Source organism: Nannospalax galili, unplaced genomic scaffold (genome assembly GCF_000622305.1).
Source record: "Nannospalax galili isolate Female #2095 unplaced genomic scaffold, S.galili_v1.0 scaffold540, whole genome shotgun sequence".
Classification (NCBI taxonomy): domain Eukaryota; kingdom Metazoa; phylum Chordata; class Mammalia; order Rodentia; family Spalacidae; genus Nannospalax; species Nannospalax galili.
This window is the reverse complement of record NW_008348613.1, coordinates 2,846,008-2,864,532: the sequence shown is the minus strand read 5'-3', so window position 1 is coordinate 2,864,532 and position 18,525 is coordinate 2,846,008. Positions and strand designations below refer to the sequence as shown.

At 36.9% G+C, this 18,525-nt stretch overlaps 1 protein-coding gene across 1 annotated transcript in view; it reads right to left on the bottom strand.

Moving 5' to 3' along the window:
* Positions 1–6,429: 6,429 nt before the first annotated feature.
* The window catches only part of Slc4a10 (solute carrier family 4 member 10), a gene marked incomplete in the record, with an annotated part of 363,623 nt that continues 351,527 nt past the window's right edge, over positions 6,430–18,525 (bottom strand). The window contains 3 exon segments of the mRNA XM_008845753.2: positions 6,430–6,496; positions 12,387–12,503; positions 15,591–15,658. Of these exon segments, the coding sequence (XP_008843975.1) occupies positions 6,430–6,496; positions 12,387–12,503; positions 15,591–15,658 (252 nt within the window).

Genomic DNA, 18,525 nt, shown 5'->3' with positions numbered 1-18,525 from the left:
AATGTATATATGTAAGAACATGGCTATGTTCCAATATATCTCTTTTTTTTTTGGTCTTTTTGAGACAGAGTCTCCCAGTAGCCCCAGCTGTCCTGGAACTCACTATGTAGACCAGGCAGGCCTTGAACTCACAGAGATCCTCCTGCCTCTGCCTCCCAAGTGCTGGGATTAAAGGCGTTGCTTTCAGAGCATTTGCTAGACAAAATTATCTGTGATAATGTCTGTACAGGGTGAGCTATAGCATAAAAAATCTAAAAGTGGAAGAAATGAAAGCAGTCTATCAATTCAACATGAGAATGGTGAGTCACACATAAAATGGACAGGGAATTGTGAGACTCAGCTTCAACTCTATCTGCAGAGCATGCCATTGATTCATTTCACCCTTTTTCTACCCTAAAGCCCTATTCATCCATTGGAAGCATAGCAGCACTCAAAACTTGTTTCTTGTCATAATATTATTTCTGAACATAGCTCCATCATCATGAGTAGCAGGCCCAGTCCTTGAAGTTCTATATCAAGGAAGAGCAGTGATACAGGTTCCAAGCTTGACAGCATTAAATCATAAGAGAAAATTAAAAGGAAATCATCCCTTATGAATTTATTAATCAATACTACATTATAGAATAAGCCAGATTTTGTATTAATAACTCCTATATAGAATATTACCTAATATGTATATAATATCAAAACCATTAATACTTTGTTCCTTTTATTTCTAAATATGTTGTTTCTTTTCTAGAGCCTCAAGTAATAAAAACAAAGTCACATCACATATTTTTCAGGCAATGAGGGTTTCAAATGGAGTTCAAAGTTTTAATTTGACTCTCATAGGATAAGTTTTATTCTTCAATAAAAGTTACAAATTATATAAGGAAAAATATACAAATTAGAGATAAACTTAAGGGTAATTTTGAAATACATAAGAACTAATAATACCACTTAGATTTGCGGACTTCTCTCTCATGGCCACACACAACCTCTACAAGCTTGTGGTGACTAAGACTCCTTTCACAAACAATCCTTTAGAGTGAACCAGTGCCTAGGGTCACATGGGCTAAAGGGAGAAATGTTTCACATTTTATCTATGGATGCAAGATTTGTTTTTAAGTTCTTTGTGTCTTTAGAAAATTACTTAAAATCTATGCCTTTAAACATTTTTGCTCTGGAAACCATGCTAAAAGATTATCTTCACGATTTCTTAAGTAGGCACCGAAATGCCTACTTAAATAAATGTGCTACTGAAGACTCAGAGACGGGTGATTACCCCAGGGTCTGCTAGATTATGGATTATTTTGTTTCCCTTCTCATTCACAGAGTATGAGCAGTTCCACCTCTTGGAACTCACTTGCTGCATTTCCTCTAAGTTGAAGTGAGAATACTGATTGATAAGACTACTAGATTTGTATAATATCTAAGATTCAATCAATTCTAAGTGAAAAACCATACCAAAACACAAGCACTTTTTTGTAAAGTAAGATAACTTTGTTGTGCCAATTTTGTGACAGTTATTTCAGTAGTGTCCAAAAAATATTTTCACATACATCCTGAGTGACCTGAAGTATATATTCAAGATGTCTTTTGGATACAGATGGTTGTAAATGAGACACAAATGTGGGTTATAAAGTATAACATCACTGGCTACCCCATAAAACCATCTCAGAGTGTAGAATTAATAAGACCAGTGTGAAGCACAGTAGGGATTTATCATCTTTCTGCATGCCACTTTTCTTTAACAATATTAACACTTAAGCCCAAAAACTCAAATTAATAAAAAGAGAGAGATTTTTTTCTGCTATTGAGAAAGGTATGTCTTTGGTGGCTTATAGATTTTAAATATCAACAAAGTTCTTATTCTATATAGCCTTTCTGAATAAATTCTCCAAGCTTGTGAAATTATTTTAAAAACATGCATCAAGTTACTGGAATGTGTGATAATTCATCAACCAAAATCCTTAATTACACCCATCTTTTGATATCCACAGGAAATTGGTTCTAGATTCCTCCTGCAGATATACATACCAAAATCCAAGGATACTCAAATATCTCTGTGAAATGGCATAATATATACATAAACTGAGGCATAATCTTCTGCACATGTTAGACAATCTGTAGATTATTCTAACACTGAGCCCAATGTAAATGCTACATTGCTATGCTGAAATTACAAGAGGAGAAGTGTATGCATGTTGAATACAGGCAAAATTATCTTCAAAATATTTTTGAACTGTGATTGTTGAGTCTCAGATATAAGACATGAAGATTTGGGGGCACTTACTATATTTCTTTATGCTGTTCCTATCCAAAGTCATGATTTTGTGAATTGTGAGCCAAATTTTTTTTTCCACTGGGTAAGTTTTGCTCTGTTGTTAATTACAGAGAAATGACTGATAAAGTAAGTATAGAGTATTGAGAAGTGTCACTCACCCTGATTCTGGTTCCATGAACCAAGGTGAATACCCTATTAGGGAGAAACAAAATCCCTTCTTACCTTTTCCTTAAAATACAGTACTGTTCAGGTGAGGCCAGATGTGCAGCAGTTAGGTAATCAGCTCTTTGACAAACACAGTGTCCAAGCAGAATTATCCAGAATCTTTGAACTGAACTTCAGTTGAGTTTGAAAAAAATTTATAATTTCCTACCTCAGAATGGTTTCATGACTGAGAAGATTTACATATATGTGGTGCCTGACATCTTTCAGCTTTTCTTTCCTCCTACTCACAGTGCCTAGCAGCTTTTCCCAACTTCGTGAGTTCATACATTGCATGACTTGTTGCCTTAAGCTTCCATGTCCATATGTGCTGGACCTATGTAGTCAAATATGCACTGTTGTTCTCTACTGAACATTTTTAAAATTCTACTTAGATCTTTAACTATTCTTGAGCTGAGCGACATTGTCTTTTGACACACATTACTTACGCTTCTATAATAATTTTTGCTGGGTGGGTAAACATCAGAACATAGAACTGGGCTCTGGAGAGCTACAAAGGAGGGCTAAAACACTACTACTGCCTTCAAGAAGCTTATAAACAAATGGAGGAATGAGGCCACTTGACAGAAGACTATGAGTCCTCACCCAAAAAGAAAAGTACCTAGATACAAAGCTCAGTGCACAGAAAGAATACATGAGGGTGAAAGGCTTCAAGAGTAGCCAAACAACATGGGGACTGAAAAGATACCTCATCAGTTCAGGGCATTGGCTGCTCTTACAGAGGACTGAGGATCTGTTCTCAGTACGCACATGGCAGCTAACAACCATCTGCAACTCCAGTTCCAGGGGAGCTGACACCCTCTTCTGACCTCTGTGGGCACTGCACGACACAGGTTCACTTCCGCACATGCACGCAATACACTCATACACATAAAATAAAAATAATAAATAAAATATGTTTATCAGAAAAGAGTAGCCAAACATCTAAATGTCGCTAGTAAAGCATCATCAGACATTCTTGGCTACCGACTACTGGCCCACTCTCAAAATAATTAGAGACCAGCTATATTACTTTCATAAAACTTTGAAATGGTTGTCCTCTACTTTTTTTTCCAAGACAGGGTCTTGTTGTATTCAGACAAAGCTGACCTTGAACCCACTATGTAGCCAGGCTGCCTTCAGACTCATTGCAGACCTCCTGCCTTAGCCTCCCATAGGTGTATGGCACTATATCCAGCTGTCATTTTATTTTATTATATGAATATACAAGATGAGCATATTGAAAAATTAGAGGGTACTCTTTCAATGATAATTAAATAGGCAAATGCTCAGGAGTAAAGAAGCTCTAGTTAGACAGAAGCAGAAGATGTTTGGTGAGGATAAGAAACAACATAAGTCACACTTTTAAGACATGAGAAATCCTGAAAGATGTAGACGTCATCAGTGGAATGTTCCTATCAGGCTATGAGCCTGAATCACACCAGGAAGCATTCAGGTTATAGTTAAGAAAAATGTGTATGTTGTTAAGTAGTAGCGATAACAAAATAAACTTACTAGTCAAGAGAAATACTATCAGGTTAGAGTTCAGAATGCAATTATCTGCACAACACACTGCCAGATGGCTACAAAAGAATCGTGGTTCCATTTGACCTTTATAACAAATAAGGAGGAGACACATTTTAGGGGCTGCTTTCCTCATGTGGGTTAAAAACAGGAGTTAAGGAGCTTTAATAATGGGGAATCCTACTAATGAGGATTTATTTCAGTAACAAAAATAAAGTCTTTTGCACCGTGTTCTTTGGGATAAGGAGGATAGACACCCTTATATACTTCTCATTATATTCTGTTCATAAAGTCAAGTTGCTTGAATCTTCTTGAAATGTTTACATCACCACTGTTTCTTAACTGTGGGGATATCTTAATTTAAATATTATGTTTATATAATCAGTGCTCTACCTTCATATTGTTTAATATGAAGGAAAAACAAAGACAAGACACATTGCACACGTTTGAAATATGCAAGAAAATTAGTTAGGATAAATATTTATTTCCACATAACATTTTTTAGTTTTGAAAAACACAATATCCTAGTCACATTTACACATTACTTAAATGTTGCAATAAGTTACATTCAGGATAGTCAGCAATTTTGACCAGGAATCTGAAATTAGGAGTAAATATATAATACTACATTTTTTTCTTATATTTTATGTGATTTCAAAATATTAAGATTAACATAGAGATAGCATTAAAATTCACACAAGAACAAAATTGCTATAAAAATACTCAGAAATACATAATTTTGTTGAATGATTGCTTATTCACATTAATGATTATGTGAAGGAGTTAATTCACTGGATCATTTTAACAGGACAGATATTAATATAGTAAAACACTACAAGACTGCTTTGGGGACTGACTTGCTAAATCATAAAACAATAAGACTGTTCAAGATGGAATATCAGTATTACAACATAAACAAATGTAGCACATTTGCAACAGAAAGTTTCTATATTTTTCTTTGCCATGTATAAATACAAACTTTATTAACTGCAAATTCTTTTCATAATTTGGATCATATTTAATAAAAAAGAGCTCCCGAAAGAACTGTGAGGAAACTGTTTTTGAAACGATATCAAAATGTTAAAGTTAATGTGGGCTTTGTTGGTTTTTAACCCTCATTAGCTTAATAACAAAGAGGAATTTTTTCCAATCATTATGTGCATTTACACAGCGTACGCAATTAATAGTTCATAAAAGCCACGTGGCTCTTAACTATTCTAAAATTGGACATTGATAGATTATAAGATTGATGGTCACTGATAATTCTTAGGAAGTAAGAACTCTATGAGATTTAGTTTTTATTAACTCACATTCATCTAAAATGAAGTGAAATCTATATTTAGTAACGCTTAAAAATCCTTCACTTCCTTCTTCGTGCATAATCTTAGTAACGATGGATTATTTCATCCAGACTCAAATATGTACATAACCTTCTCAAACAGAATCTGAAAATTTTATTTCAAAGATTGTTTTTCCACAACATGCACTTAATTAAAATGTAGAAAAGAGCTTTGCAGAAAAAAATATAATTGGGGACCTGTTGATCTAACATGATAACATGATTCAGGACTGGAATAAGCAGCACATGACCACTGGCAGCAGAATAACTGTACAGGAATGGAATTTCATGTACAATGGTTTACCATGTGGTATTCCATAGTATGTAGTGGTAAGTGTATTTTGGAACCAATTGCTGTCAATGGCAAAAAAAAATTCAATAGCACATTTCTGATAAAATTTTAAATGAAAAAGTCCACAAAACTGTTACAAATTTCTCTAAAGTATTTCGTACAAGCCTAGCATTTGATCATGTGGTCACAACTTACATTTTAAGCAAATACTACTTGACTCACAGCAATGTGATTTTTTAAAATAAGGTGTGAACAGGTCTCTCTATATTTATTTCAATGACTTTAAGTGCCAGATATAAATTCTTAAGTATTAAATGTATCATATTAAATCAATAATTATTAAAAATGCCTTCAATATAACTTTTTGATTTGGGTCTTTTGAAATAAGTCACTAATGCTAAGCTACAAAAAATAAAAAGAAGTAAGACTACCTTTTAAAATTCTTCTGAGTGAAATGATCAGACATCTTCAGATCACTAAGGTAGGAACATACACACCAGTTAAATACAATTTATTTCTTCAAAAAAGCTATTGCTCTCATAAAGCTGACAATGAGAATCCCATGTTTACAAATGCCTAACATACTGCAGTAACACATGCATACTTGCATGAGCTACTGAATCTGCACACAAGGGTTTCACACTGCTCAGAAGGTTAAACACAGAAATGAAATGAGTATTGCACTACTTACAGTATGAAGGTAGATTTGGGATGAGAAACAGGATTTACAACACATGATCAAAGCAGTTTTATTAATAATTGTGACACTCTTCTCATATATATGTAAAAAATAAATTGAAGATCAAGTCATAGACAAGTCTCCCTGTCAACACCTTTCCCTGAGTCAGCTTTCTTCTCTTTTCGGCTTTCAGTGCTACAAAGGGAAAAAAGGAAGAAATTTACTACTGTAATCCAGCTTGGTTGCTACAAGGTTTATTTGCTCAGACATGACATGAAGCCTATCAACCCCAAACAATACAAGAGCTCTTAGGCATTGCTCTCTCATGCTGCAAGGCAGAGATAGACAACAACAATTAAAATCCTGTGTACTCAGTGAGCTAGAAACCAAGAACTACAGAGAGGGGGAAATTTTAAAAAACAGGCACTGAGAAACAAAAAAGACTTCCAAAACAGTTCATAAAGCATGCAAGATTAATACCATGGACCTTGTCTGGGAAAACGAATCATTGATGATTGTTGAAACTGCCAGTCATGCTCCACCTTAAGATAGCACTAACGCTAGAAAATTACAGTCAGAACCTCCAGGCTCTTCTGCAAATGGCTTTTCCTTTGTTCCTGGACTGTATCTTGATCTTTGGTGAGGATGATGCCTTGGTTGAGTAAGGCAGACACATCTTTCCTGGTCTGGAGGATGGGTGACCCCATACAGTCCCTCTGCACACCTGTGCTACCTTTACAAACAAATCCTCAGAGTGCACATCACAGGAATGATACTTCATCTCCTTCTAGAATAAACTTGCTCCTCAAAGCTTCAGTTTAACCTCATCTTATAGTCAGCTTTACCAATAATCGTGCAGGAAATGTAACTCTACCATTTTGTTGAGTTTCTTGCAAATTTTTTCATTATGTACTTTTTATATTCTCAAATTGAAGTTTTCACAGAAAATTTTAAAAAATGGGCTCACATAGGAAACTTTGACTGAGAGTGTATGCTTCCAGAATGGCAAAATTCTCATTCCTCAGGACTTCCAGCACTTGGCAGATCCCTCTAGGTTGGAGGACTCTTTGTGCACCTCCCATTTCTGCCATAAAGAACAACACACACCCAGCTTCTAAAACCCTGAACTGGAAGAATCAACAGACTGTTTACTGTTAATTTCAGCCTTTAATGTACATTTATGAAATAGTTGAAGGTGGTAGCATCCTTGGTTTTACAAATGCTCTCTGGGTGATAAGGAACCAAGCCCTGTATTTCTACAGGGCTTCCTGTGCATCTTTCAAGTGGTCAATAACTTAGACATATTCTAAGAGTGTGTTTTTAAAATTGTTTTTCCTCCAATTCAAGCTAGAAACAGCCCTTCTCAGTTGTCACCACCACCCGGCACCATCAGGTAAGAAGTGCCGGAGCTTCTGCCATCTGTGGCACGCTGCCAGCACTGAGAGCTGGTGTGAGCGAGTGTCTATGGCACCCGGGTTTATGCCTGCCACACTTCTCAGCACATACTCCTTACAGGTCAGAGCAAAGCAACTTTTTTCTCTTTTCTTTTCTCCTTCCATGAGAAGAGATGACAGTGTGCACATGATGTGTTGAGAGCCTTAACTCTGTATTTTTAACTCCTCTATCTGTGACTCATTTTCTTCTACTTTAAGTTTCTTTTATATGACAAATGTCTGCTGCCCTGCTTTCCAAATTAACTTGTCCTTGTGCTTTACCTGTCTCCCATCTCTTCTCCCAAACAAGCCAATGCAACAGGACAGAATGGGGGCGATGGAGATGGAAATGGAGATGGAGGATCTGTGTTCAGCTTCTAAAAATTAAGAATGAGGTGTGTGTCCTATGACCAGTTATTTAATCTCACTAAACTAGATTTCTTCATCATGAAATTGAATTTGGGGCCAGAAGGCCTCTGAGTCTTCTTGTAGCTCAATTCTAGAATACTGATTCTGATATTCCTGCTTCCAATGGACTCTGTTTTTTGGACAATAGAATGATATATTTTATCTATAGGAGATTGTGGGGACAGACACAGTAGCATCTACTCATACATAATTCCTATGTGTGCAATAATTTGGTATCACATAACATTTTGATAAATGACTTCTCCATGGCACATTACTTGCCAAGCAATGAAGAGATGAGAGAGAGAGAGAGAGAGAGAGAGAGAGAGAGAGAGAGGTTTATAATGTCAACTAGACCCACATATCAGCTTTCTCCTGATCTGCATTGATTATATTGGTGGAATTTTTGTTATAAAGTAATAACTTATTAAGTGATTGCATTACCTGCATTCAAATTAGTTTGAGAATCATATTCAGTTTAGCAAATGAAGAGACAGAAGAGCTCAAGAGCACTGTGAAAATTCTGTTTGGATTTTCCAATTGTACAGCTCTCTCTCTCTCTCTCTCTCTCTCTCCCTCCCTCCCTCCCTCCCTCCTCTCTCTCTCTCTCAAAATCTTTCTCAGTTTCCGGTTACATTCATTTTTCTAGATACTAATCAGTTTTATGCTTTCATTCTTACAAACATATATGACACGTATAATATTAGTTATTATAAAAACAAACATTCTTGGAAGACCTAGGAATACAAGATAGACAAAACTCTTCTTGCCCTTAAGGAATTGCTACTTAAACTATACGGAAGTAACCTTTCAAGGAAGAAGAAAAGGTAACCCACTACTGTCATGCTACTAAGAAATCTATAAGATGTTACCCTCCAATGGCACTAAATTATTCTAAGGAATAATATTTACCAAGTGGTTGTGAGAAAGCCCTCCTGGGCAATCACAGCAAAGATGTAGAATTCAGGATAAGAGAAGGACATGGGGAGTGTAGGGGAGGGACGAAGAGAGGAGCAAGAAGGGAGTCCCAGAGCTTAGCTTTTGCCACTGAAGCAGAACTAAAGGCTCTTTTTCCTATCACTTAGAGGGACCATTGCAAGAAAAGTTATCCTAGGTGTCCATTTTATCAAACTAAGCAGTCACTCACTGATGGTACTGTAACTGTTTGTAACGAGACCTATTTCTACCAAACCATATAAGAAGCCATGGAGGAGCTTGTCATATGTGTGTAGATGACTGTTAAACCAGGATCAAAGTGAACTCCCTACAGATAAAGAAGAATTTGTCATCAACTCCTAGTTTCTACTTCTAGTGAAGCTAGGTAAAATATTTCTGAAAACAAAATGCAAATTAAACAACTGAGAAAAGAACTGCTGTTCTAAACCTGATTTGTACAGGTGTTCAGGCTTCATGAAATATACTATAGAAAGGACAAACGGAAAATAACTGGGGTTGACAGAGTGGATCAAAGGCTGCACAGAGCTGGTTGAGGTGGCAAAAGATACGGATCCCAGTAACCTGATCTTTAGGCCCCTTTTGACAAGTGAATGCTCTAACAGCGAATTTCTGAGCTCTTCTGTCATATTTCAATGCCTTCAACAGATACTAAAGGGAAAGTTATTGCTACTGCTAATATGGATGGTTTTAGTATTTCTGGAAGCCACTACTTTCTTTTCAGAGTTTGCACTGTTATGAAAATGAAATACATTAACCACAAAGCAATGTATATTTTTAATGTGGACAGGTATAGATGACATAACATCAATAAATGGAGAAAGTACTAGGCACAATCAGGAGGATCACCAGATTAAGGCCAGCCTGGGCTACAGAATGAGATTATTTAAAAAAATACATACATACATACTTACATGCAAAGAAAGCTGGGATTAAACTTTCATTCCATAATGGTTTGAAGTTTAGATTAGTGGGAATATATATTCAAAAACCAAGAAACACATGATTATGCCAATATATGAATGATAGTCTATTTCTATTTAGAACCAAACTCATTTCAAGCACATTACCATATTCACTAGAATCAATCTACTCCTGAAATAAGTAATACAAATATTTTTTAGACAAGTATGCTTATCTGGTAATGGGCATCATTTGACTTTACTATTTACTTTGAGAAGCACATAAAGTATCAAATCATAAAACCTTTTCTTAACACCAAGAAAAACAGGAAGGGTTTGGAGTATGGATCCATGAAATTCAGAAAGAAAATTCTCCACATATTTCCCATGGCTGGCATTTTATTTTGAGCCCACCAATCTCGATTCCATATTTTAAAAGAAATCAGAGAAATGGTAGATTTTACTGTGAAAGGGTCATAAGCACACATTTTCAAGGACTCAAGTCCCTCCCCTTCTCATTACTCTGATTTTCTTTCAGGAGTTTTAGCAAAAGGCAGAATTACTGCAAGGATGATTTCATGGGACTAGTGCAGGGGTTTGGCAGAAAGAAAGCTACATCATGTTTTAGAATGAAGCAACACTGCTACTTGACCCAAGCAAGGAAATACATGGTTTTGAAGCCCTGTTCAAAAACATCGTCCAAAAATCTTGGAGAGAGCCTATTAAGAAACTTATATTAACCTCTTTTGGTATAAGTTTTGGAGGAATTTAGAGTCAGGCAATCAGAGGGCTTTAGAGAGAGTTAATTAGAGGAATCAAAGTCAGGCAATGGAAAGAGAGGACAAGGGAAGGAGGTTGGGAGGTTGGGAAGGAGGGAGGAAGGGAGAGAGGGAGGGAGGGACAGAGGGAGGGACGGAGGGACGGAGGGACGGAGGGAGGGAGGGAGGGACTACCCCCAGCTTCTGGAGTGAAGATGCTTATGGTCTTGTTCATTCTGCTTGGTTTAGAGATGACACTGAAGCAGCATGCCATTTTGGGGTGACAAAAACTAGCAGTAAGATACAGATTCCCCAATTCTAACGAAATCTCTTTCTCTAGCCTATGGTTCCAATTAGATTTCCTGAAGCTTACAAGTTTGGATGAATCATGGTAACATGAATAGAACTCCAAGTTTTGGAAATACTTAATTTAAGGGACAATTTTCTTTTTTCAATCTAGAAATTTGATGCTGTTACTTACTAATTATAGTCCTATGAGGTCTATTGTTTTATATATGATGCATTTGTATACATTAAAGAGGGAAAAATCTTTCTTCAAGTTTCAGGCTCCCTTAAAGAATGGAGTAGTTGTAAGAATGCCATAAAATTCAGTCTGATATTGGATTGTAGCCCAAGACTCTTTAGGTCTTTTGCCTCCCCAAAACTCACACAGATGACATAGGCTGACCAGGCTTCCAGAAGACACCATTTAACATAAGGAAATGCAACCAGGGAGTAGGTTTGAGGAGAAGCTCTTACCTTTGGGGAATCAGCTTCTAGAGTGATTAAGAAGGGGAGCTTATGACAAAAATGTAATATAAAAATTAAGTAGAAAAAGTTAATTTAAGGTTATAAAAATAAATAAACAATCATTATAACACCATCCCAATAGCCTCAACCACTCTTTTACAAGAAGAGATACTAGTGTATCACAAGTTTTTATTCTTCAGATTAGAATCTAAGATGACTGAATGATATGGTTTGAACTCATTTATATTCTGGAAATTCAACTGAAAATCCCAGGATGACCTAATATTTAAAGATACAATCTTTCCTCGGCATGCATTTAAAATCACTACCACAGCTACAGGAGTTTTTTGCATGTTTACAGAGAGACATATAAGAATAGATAGAGTTTTCAGAGGTGAAAGTTTCAGGGTAAGATTAAAGAAAAGTTTCAGGGGCTTGGAAACAGGAGACTAGAAATAATCTAAATGTAAAGTCACCATTGCATGTACCAAATCACTTTCAAAAAAAGGAAATAGAGAGTGGGAAATGTGTCCAGGCATCTACAGGGCTCCTGGGAAGTATGTGATGAGAAAAATACAGTGAAATCATACAGAGAGAGAAAGACAGAGTGGGCCAAAATGAATGTGCAAAAACATCATGCACTGGGACTCATTAATAGTTCCATTTCCCCCCCACTGTGATAGTTTTGGAGTGAATTTTAATTTGAAAGGGAGATACTGAGAAACATTTTATAAAAATTGTCATTTCTACCTCCTTTCAAAGGAATTTTCTGAAAGATTTTAGAACTAAATTTGATGGAAACCAATAGTTTCTTTTGCTAGTGAATTTATGTCATAAGATCATTGGACTTAGTATAACCTCGTTATTTTAAAATTCAAACCTTTTAGAAGGAAAGCTTGACTCCTTATCTTTTGAGTTATCAGCAGTAATCAGGAGGTTCCTCCACATGGCAGTCTTTGACATTTCATCAGAAATGTTGATCACAGATGGATCATCTCTAGATCGGAGTTTACCCAAAATGAAATAATGAACAATAAATAAGTAATGAAGCATTCAATAAGAGAAGCTAAATAGAGAACAGTTTTATGACTATGTGAAATTTTTTGTGATAAAATACATTTAACAAAATTTGCCATCTTAACCATTTTTAAATGTGCAATTAAGAGCTATTAAAACTTTCACAATACATAGCCCATTACTACCATCTGTCTCCAGATTTCTTTTCATCTTGTAAAACTAAAATTCCATATCCATTAAACAGTAACTCTCCACTTCCCCGTCAGCCCAGCCCCTGGCAACCACTGCTACACTCTCTGTCTCTATGGTTTTGACTATTTTAAGTGCCTCATATAAGTTGGATCATACAATATTTGTCTTTTTTGTTACCGGCCTATTTAATTTAGAATAATGTGCCCATGATTCAGAATGTGCTCTAACATATGCTGAATTTCCATTTAAGGTTAAATAATCCCTTGTGTTTATTTTGTTTAAAGTTTTGTTTATTATATATTTTATATTTAATAATTTTAAATTGCAAAGCATTGAACCTTTCTCAATGATTAAAAAGCATCTTTAAAACTCTAAAGAAAAGATTCTAGTTATATAGATACAGATTTGGGCTACAATTTTCTGAATTCATCCCAGATCACAGAGATCAGATTCTATGTGCACATGTGTGTGTGTGTGTGCATTGATCATTTTCTTGCACCTCTAGCACTTGCAACACGGTAGATCCCCACCATCATCTCCTGAGGTCCTGTAGTGGCTTCAACTCTCTCACAGGCCTGAGAAACTCTGTGCCTCCCTCAGCCTCTGGCCTCACCTCTTGCCATCTTCCTCTTACCTCTGCTTACTGTTCTTCCACCACAGTCCAGTAGTCTACAGACTGCATTTGAAAAGTCTAAGCAGCTTCCCACTGCCTCAGGACCTTGGCCTAGATCCTCCCTCTGCACATTGTGCTTCTCCGTATGGTTAGGACCTCTTATTTAATTCAAATTTGACCTTCTCATGCAGGCCTATGATGACTACATTATTTTAATTGTTGTTTCTTCCCCTTATACCATCCCATTTCTTGTTTGCTTTTTCAATTCATTGTGCTTTATCATCTACAATACTATAACAGCTATTCATATTTCTGTTCCCTGTTCTTGACCTCTATTTGACTTAAATTCTCATGACAAAAGAGTTCTAGGTCATTGGCTAACTGCTGTACCTTCAGAAGCCAGCTAGAACTAGACATATTGTACTCACTCAATATTATTTGTTGAACAAGTAAATGCAGTATGTGCATTTAACAGAGCTTTTCCCATGCAGCTGGGGAGCCTACGGTATTAGGTATTGTGCCTGGTGCTTTTCTGTGTTTGTTTGTTTTGTTCTGATTTTATTGTTTAAAGTGATACTAGCTACAGGTAACATTTATGATGCTTCAAAACCTCCCAAGGCTAGAAACATGATCACATGGAAGCAGCAACTGATCATAGACCAAGTGAAAATTTTAGTAACTGAGAAAACAGGAGGCTTTTTTACTATACATGGTAAAGATACTTTACTATGCACACAGTCACATCTACAGAGATCCTAGGATGCCTCGTGTGAATTACATTTGTGGTTGTTCATAAGAAGACTAGAGAGCCAATATCTAAGATGAACAAAGCACTAGGACTTAGTGTTGCTCAATTTGAAACTGTGTCTTTAATTCCTCTAGCCTTCTTGAAAATGTAATTTCCTAGAAACTTAGAGCATGAGATCAACTAACTTCCAAGAAAGCACCATGTGGAAAATATGTATTTCATGATATTATGTGACAGTTTGTGAACAAAAAGGTTTAGAAAATTCTGAATTAAACAAAATTAAACTTTTTAAAAAGGCTAGTATCATTTTTATTATTTCATATGCCAAAGTACACTGTGAATTTACAAATTTGAATGCAGTATGGAACATTTTTCAAACTTATTTAACCTTGCAGTCCTTTTGGGAGTGGCACTTCATGAAACTAGATTCCTTAGAACACACATAAGAATACACTGATTCAAACTCAGTCAATGGATCAGTTTGCGAGTGCGACATGATAAAACTAGATACCTTAGAACACACACAAAAATACACAGATTCAAACACAGTCACTAGAATTTTAAATGAGAGAGAGAGAGAGAGAGAGAGAGAGAGAGAGAGAGAGAGAGAGAGAATGAATTATGACTACACTGTTGGGGGAATAAGATTTTAGAGTAAGATTCTGAATATCCAACAGGTTCTTTTCCTACTTTGTTTTTTAAATGTTATGACAAATCTCTCCCTCACAAAGAATTTCTTTACTTATTAATGGCATAGCCTGAGAACCCTGAAACTATGAAATTGGGTACTAAATAGTACTTAAAATAGGCTCTTATAAGAAAATTATTCAAACTAAACTATTTGGAGAAGGAAGGGAAGGAAGAAGACAAACTAGAGTGGAGGAGAGGGAGGGAGCAGAAAAGAAAGGGAGGCCAAGTGGAAAGAAAAGAGCAGGAGCGAGAGGCCCTGGCCAAATGCTTAATAAAAGCGTTTGTTATAAATTATAAAAATTTGCTTTTTTGCTGTCTTTGTATATGAGAAGGTTGGTATATTTCATAAACCTGCATGAGTATTTTCTAAAATGACAGATATGACTAATCCCTAAACTAAAAAAAAAAATAATAATTCTCTTTTTGGAAGTGCCTTTTGTTAGTGGAAAATTCCCAGAGTAAAAATATTTTTCTACAGTCAACTTGTTAAATGTTGACCTGATTTATACTAGAAGTTAATGGTGACCTATGTCCAGGTAGTAGCTTCTGAGAATATGAAAGTGATCTTTCGTGTACATTATAAAACATGAAAAGACTTCAGACAACATTCTCTGCCCCACAGCATTTTATGTTCCTTTTATATAGTCACAGAGCTAATTTTGGCAGAATTTACTGTATAGAATTTATAATTTATATCTTGGTTTTGGATTTTTTTTCATTTCTAACATAAACTCAAGACAGCCACATGGTATTAAATTCTTAAGGAGAATATATATCAATGAGCTCCATGACTCAAATTAATGTTTTTTAAATGCGCATTTTACCTGTAGTGTCCCTCCAGTGGGAGTTGTACTGTGCCCTCATCATCCATGGCTAGCATACTTTGTTCTTCCTGGAAAGACAAATGTAAAGTATGCAAAGTGAACCTGATGGATCTCCGTTTTACAATGAAGAAGAAACACAGCTAATGTTTTATTATCTCATTAACCTTGGGACTTTCCACTTTGCTTGCATTTATTAATGCTAGCACAGGTCCTTTTAAGAAAGCCTTGGCTACTAAGAACATAAATAATTAATGAAAGTCTCATAACACAAAGTAATTTAAATGCTAACAACAATCTCCTTCATGTCATTCAAAATAAAACATGGTAAACTTCCAACCACATTGGAAAATAACCTAAATTTTACAAGAACAAAAGTATGGGCAATGCAATCAGTTTGGTTGTTGTAAAGCTTGTTCCCTGGAATGCTCTCCTGGGAGGGGATAGAGCACATATTCACAGTAGCTCTCAAACTACACCAGCGTCACCTGGAGGGCATGCTAAGAATGTCAATCATGGGTCTTACCCCCAGAGATTCTGATTCTGGAGATCTGGAATAAAGAGGGCACACAAATTTACATTTCTAACAAATTGCAGGTGGTGCTGATTATGCTGATCTGGAGACCACATTTTGAGAACCATTGCTCTAGAGACTTGGAAAAACACAAAAGATATCTTTTTATATGCATCAAAACACAGGTTCAGGACTAAGGGAGATGACTTATAAGTACCTGCACAAGCATGAGGACCTGAGTTCAGATCCCTAGCACCCATGTACAAGCCAGGAAGCACCACATTGTTCTGTAAACCCAATGCTGAGGGGAGGAGACAGATCCACAGTGCCCATGTGTCAGCTGACCTAGCCAACAGCTGTTCTCCAGGTTCAGTGAGAGACCCTATCTCAAAAAAATAAGATGGGGAGTGGTAATGGGAGACACCCTACCTCGACCACATGTATCTACATGACTATGCACAGAGAGAGACAGAGAGACAAAAGAGAGGGAGAGATTTGCCATTTGCCCCATGAAGGAAGAAATGGACGATTTCAATCAGATGTCTCTTCGACTTTGTTTCGTGCTTCAGATTTCTTTGAAATGCCAATATTCTAACCTTCTGCAATGGGTGAAAATACTATATTCACATATGCATTTCTTCATATATAGCATTTTAAAACTATACAGCTTTGAAATTAAGATACTCTTATGGCTATTGTGTGAAAATGTCTTATTTTAGTTTAGTTTTTCTGTCTACCTGGGAACGGAGGAGAGAAAATGGGAATGGCTGAAGGCTCCTTGTTTCCCTCTATCTTAGCACAGGTGGTATGGCCTAACTAGGTTTAACCAGCTAAACCTAAACCAGCTGCAAAAACTCAGCTTAGTTCAACTGACCTGAATCAGTTGCTAGAGAGATATGGCCTCGACTGCTGCCATTTTCAAGCAGGCAAGGCCAATCATGGGTCCTCTATATTCAAACCTTGACCCTCCACTTGCATCCTTCACTAGCTAATGTTCTATGGCATATTTCTTATTATTTAAGGTGACAAAGTGTTCTCAAAAGCTTCTTCAGCTGGCTAACCTATGATATGTAATACAACATAATATGTAATACACTGTAAAGGCAAGTCTCAGTTCACTTGCAGCACTTTCCCAACCTGCTTGCCAAGGCAGGCCCCTTTGAGGATACTTTAGCTGTAATGCCTCCAGCCCATGCTGAGGAATAATGGAGAGGCCCAGGGACTACACACCTTATTGTGTATTTATACTCTGTAGGGCTAATTATATCCTCTTGCAGCCAAGGTCTAATTTTATTCTCTTTCTCCTGTTTTACACGGAGTTTGTTTCTTTCAAAGCCCATTTATACCCTTGTCATTTGGCAGTAGTAATTCAGTGTGAGTAGTGTATTAGTTACTTTCCTCATTGCAGTGACTAAGAACCTGACAAGAATAAACTTAAGAGGGTTTATCTGGGCTTACTGTTTAATGGTGGGGGAGGCATAGCAGCAGAAACCTGAAGCCCCTGGTTACTTGCACATGCAGTCAGGAAGCAGAGAACAAACCAGAAGTGAGACTGTGCTATAAAGCCTCAAGGCCTGTGCCCAACGACCTATTTCTTCCACTGAGGCTCTCTATACTAAAGGTTCCACTGTGTTCCAAATCAGTGTTACCAGCTAGGAACCACATGTTCTAAAACAAGAGTCTATGGTGGACATTTCACATTCAAAGCACAGCATTACATCCCATATCCCATAGGCTCATGGTTATCTTATAACCCAAAATGCATTCATTCCAACTTCACAAGTCCCCATAGTCTTTAACAGTACCAGTACTGTTCAAAAAGACTCAAGGTAATCTCTTAATTATGAGCCCCTGTGCCATCAAAAGGCAAGATAAACACTTTCAACATGCAATGGCACAGATAATCATTCCCATTCTACTGTGGAGGAATGGGGGCATAGCAAGCTAATAACATACCAAAGCAAAACTAAACCCTAGGAGGACAAAAACCAAATCCTATAGCCTCATGTTTAGCACCTGAAACTCATGATGGAATCATCTGGCCTCCAAAGGGCTTAGGTGGTCCCACCTCTCCAGTTCTTCAGCCCATGGCCTACACAGCCTGTCTTGGCCCAGATCCACTCCCTGATGCTGCTTTCCTCAGCAGACATTCTGTGGTTGGCATGTCCAATATTGTGAGAGTTTTATCATAACTTAGCCTTTACCATCACAGCTGTGATGGCCTATCAGGGCCTCCTTGCCATGACTCCAACCCTGCAACACACTGTCTGGCCTCAGTGGCCTCCAGGAAACTTATGACAAGGCACCATGATCCCTCTTACATCTTCCATGCCTATAAACCACTATCACACAGATGATGTGGCAAAGTTCCTCTGCCAACTCCAGATGTGGTCTTGCCCTCTTAGAAGACAGCTGTACCAGTTT